We start from the raw sequence: 3,819 nt of genomic DNA, 5'->3' as shown, positions 1-3,819 counted from the left end.
AATTGGCCCACTAAGATGGAATACGGAAGCCGGAATTGGAATCCGACTGGCCCAACCGCAATTGAACTTTTGATAGAATTTAAATGGAAGGTTACCGCTGTCGCCGTGCCATTAAGACAAGATAAAGAAGATTATTAGCTGTGGAGCAGACCAACGTCTTATTCCAAAGAAAGGTGCATTTTACAACTGCTTCCTCCTTTTAAAAAGTAATGGTATCAGGGAATGGGGCCTGCACTCTTGGCTTCTTCCAAAGTCACATTTTCCCCCCTCTTCCGATACCTATTTTTACTTGAGGATTAATTTTACCATACAAGGGGTTCCAGAATGGACTTTCTGCAAACGTACTTATACTTAACTATTCTATTAAAATTCCCATTCAAAGGCTGGATGTAATGTCCGAATATGAATAATTGGCCATGTAAATCACCATTTCTTATTCATATATAAAGAATGGGTCCCTGCGTAAGTTTTTGTACAGAACAGTCCGCTGAGGCGGTGAATAAAAGGTTATCTTTTACGTCCCTCTGCCGTAGTGATATGCGCTGGAACAAAGGCACCATTCTCAAGGCGTCGGTGGAGTACATCAAGTGGCTGCAGAAGGAGCAGCAGCACGCCAGAGAGCTGGAGAACAGGCAGAAGAAGATGGAGCAGGCTAACAGGAGACTACTGCTCAGGATCCAGGTATGGACTATTGAGAGAGAAAGACAGACACCCTCAAAACTCGGCCCCCTACCACTACAGATCCCAGCGACTTCCCCATCCTTAACACCATGCCAATGCGCACTATCACGGCCCCAGCCAGCTCAGTGCTCTCTACCTACCTAACCCCCATACCCTTACACCCCCTCTCTCTGACAGAGACTATCGATGTTTGTCAAGCAGTTCCCATTCACCTCTCTTCTCTTCCACCTCTCCTCTTTTCCACCTCTCCAAGCCAAAGTAGGTACCTGATTAATAAATAGTGACAGACTCTGGCTCCGCTGATTACAGTTGATAACACACTGTAGGGAGAAAGGCAGCATCAACACCAAGCATCACCCACAGAAACATCACAGCTAATCTTACTTAAATATACTGTTGGAATCCTACAGAATGAGAGATGTTGAAACTGAAAAAAAATAGATGCTTATAACTTTGCATCACGTAATGTGGGAACAGTGATGCTTCTAACTTGCATCGCATTCCTCTACACTCTTTTAATCCCCCATGTTTTTTTATTTGAGCTAAACGACATGCTAGGTTAACCATATTGCTGACCTGCTGGTAGCTGATTGAAGAGGTTTTGACATTGGCTCCTCCCTGTCATGTTTATAACACAAACCCCTGAGGGCCCTGGCTGCTTCCTGAGAGGGGGGTCTGGAGAGGAGGGGTAGACGAAATGGATTGGCCTCCACTACATTAGAGTGCTATTTAAAGTCAATCCATAATCATCTACAAGACTATGAAGGATGTGTGCGTGTGTGTCAGGGAGGGGGGGGGGGGGGGGGGGGGGGGGGGGTGTATGTGTGTGTGTAATGTGTATGCATCCGTGTGTGTGTGTGTGTGTGTGTGTGTAAGGGTTGCCAACTCGTACCGAGCTCATTCTGAGAAAAGTAATCTCCTTCTTCAACACTGTTTCCATTCATATGTATTTGAGAAGAACAGTGTCCTGATCCTTGGTCCTTTTCTGTGTGTTTCAGGAGTTGGAGATCCAGGCCCGTGCTCACGGCCTCCCCAGCATGGTCACTGCCCTGGGTACTGTAGAGCTCTCCTCCCACCTCCTCAAACAACAACAACAACACCAGCAGCAGCACCAGCCCTTGGCTCCCCAGTCACAGCAGGGTCCCCAGCCACCCCTGTACCAGGAAGAGCTGAACGGGGAGTACCTCCAGAGGACCTCCATGCCAGCCATGACCTCTGGGGGGGTCCCCGGGGTTACAGACCAGGGTCAGGGGGTGGTTGACGGCTCCACCACCTTCTCCGACCCGCTGTCTCACTTCACAGACTTCTTCAGCGCCACGCTCAAAGAGGAGCAACGGCTGGATGAGATCCTCATGGACAACACGCTCTCGCCGTTCGGCACCGACCCGCTTCTCTCCGCCGGCTCGCCTGACGCCTCCAAGGACTCCAGTCACAGGAGCAGCTTCAGCTCGGACGATGGCGACGACGATCTATGATCCCTGACCCCTCCGCGACCCCACTGTGACCCCATGTCAAAGGACATACAGCAGTTGGTCACCCTCAAAAAGCGGTGCAGGGATTTGTTCCAGCCCAGCACCAACAACACATCTGATTCCACTGACCAGCTCGATTCATTGAGAGCTTGATTAGTGGGCTCAGGTGTGTTAGTGCTGGGCCGGAGCAGAAGCCTGCACACCCTGTGGCTCTCCAGGACCAGGGTTAGTTACCACTGGCACTCCCACTTTTTAAAAACTTTGGTCGAGAGTGCATACAGCACCTCTGCCTCGTGGACAGAACCAGACTCATGAGAAAAAGGGAGATAGACAATCAGTCCATACTGGTCCCCTGTAGCTCAGTTGGTAGAGCATGGTGCTTGCAACGCCAGGGTTGTGGGTTCGTTTCCCATGGGGAGCCAGTATGAATATGAAAATGTATGCACTCACTAACTGTAAGTCGCTCTGGATAAGAGCGTCTGCTAAATGACGTAAATGTAAAATTATCATATAATATTGAACACTGAGGTTGTTGTACACCACTTTAAACTATACAGACTACTTCACTGTACCTATACCATGTCTTTGCAATATGCCAAAGGTGTAATACTACAGTTATGGTATGGTATTTAAAGGACTTTAAACCATTGAGGTTCACTGATGGGCCCTATCTAGAGCTAGTTACTGGTGGTTCCTCTTCCAAACAGAAATTAAAATGGAACAGTGATACTAGCTGAAAAAGTCTAACACATCCTTCGTTTGTCTTTACATTTATTTTTACAAAATGTTTTATGTATTTATATGTGTTTTAATCCAAGTATTCCTAAAAAACATGACATTTCCTAACATGCTCTCTTTTGTATTCTTAGTGGGGGTGGGGAAATATAATAAAACCCTTTTTTATAAATCAGACATGGCGTCTTGTCATTATAACCACACATGCGTACCACATACCCAACACAAAAGCTCTCGTGTTTAATTTGTAATATTGCGCCGTACTCTATCATAAATAATTACGATAAAATAAAATGATGAAGAGACCTGTTCACTTTCATTCTTCTCCTATCCAACAGGAGCAGTTTAGTTATGAACCAGGAAGAGTGACAGAAAGGTTGATTATCACAAAGTCAGAGGAGCCTAGCCCTATGAGGCTAAACTTATGAATGAAGGTCCATACAGGGGAGCTGTGTCTGAACAGAGGTGAGCGTGTTGGTGAAATGAGGGTTTCACCCAGGGTGACCGACAGTAAATGAGTGACAGCGAGAAGACAGAGAGAATGGGAAAATGAGGAGTGATGATGATCCAGTTAAGGCCTCTTAAGGACAGGGAAAAGGCCGAATTAAAGGAGAGTATAGAGTAGGCTTTCAAAAACGTGTTCGTTAAAAGTTCTCTGAAGAAGCTAGATGACTGGTTTTAAAGAATATACTGTCCAATTAATCATTGAGAATCAAAATAGCATAATAGTAATAAAATCTCAACTTTACTCATAAAAGTTTAGTCAGACTTGTTTTGGATACATATAATGTTGAAATCTTTAGAATAAATATTTCATTAGTGGATATTTTCTAATCATGTTAAAGTTATGCATTAATAATACAACAAACAGTCCGGAGTAAAAAACAACAACATTTCAATGCGTTTCAGTGGATACCCTGTGTTCTTCATC

The 3,819-nt window shown here is 45.3% G+C and overlaps 1 protein-coding gene across 1 annotated transcript in view; it reads left to right on the top strand.

Moving 5' to 3' along the window:
* Positions 1-2,156, top strand: part of tfec (transcription factor EC) — a gene marked incomplete at both ends in the record, with an annotated part of 12,501 nt that extends 10,345 nt beyond the window's left edge. The window contains 2 exons of the mRNA XM_084174526.1: positions 479-681; positions 1,680-2,156. Of these exons, the coding sequence (XP_084030652.1) occupies positions 479-681; positions 1,680-2,156 (680 nt within the window). The remainder of the gene's footprint in view (positions 1-478; positions 682-1,679) is intronic.
* Between the last annotated feature and the right edge of the window lie 1,663 nt (positions 2,157-3,819).

This window comes from Coregonus lavaretus (genome assembly GCF_964263955.1).
Source record: "Coregonus lavaretus genome assembly, chromosome: 13".
NCBI classification, from domain to species: domain Eukaryota; kingdom Metazoa; phylum Chordata; class Actinopteri; order Salmoniformes; family Salmonidae; genus Coregonus; species Coregonus lavaretus.
This window is presented reverse-complemented; position numbering and strand designations above follow the sequence as displayed.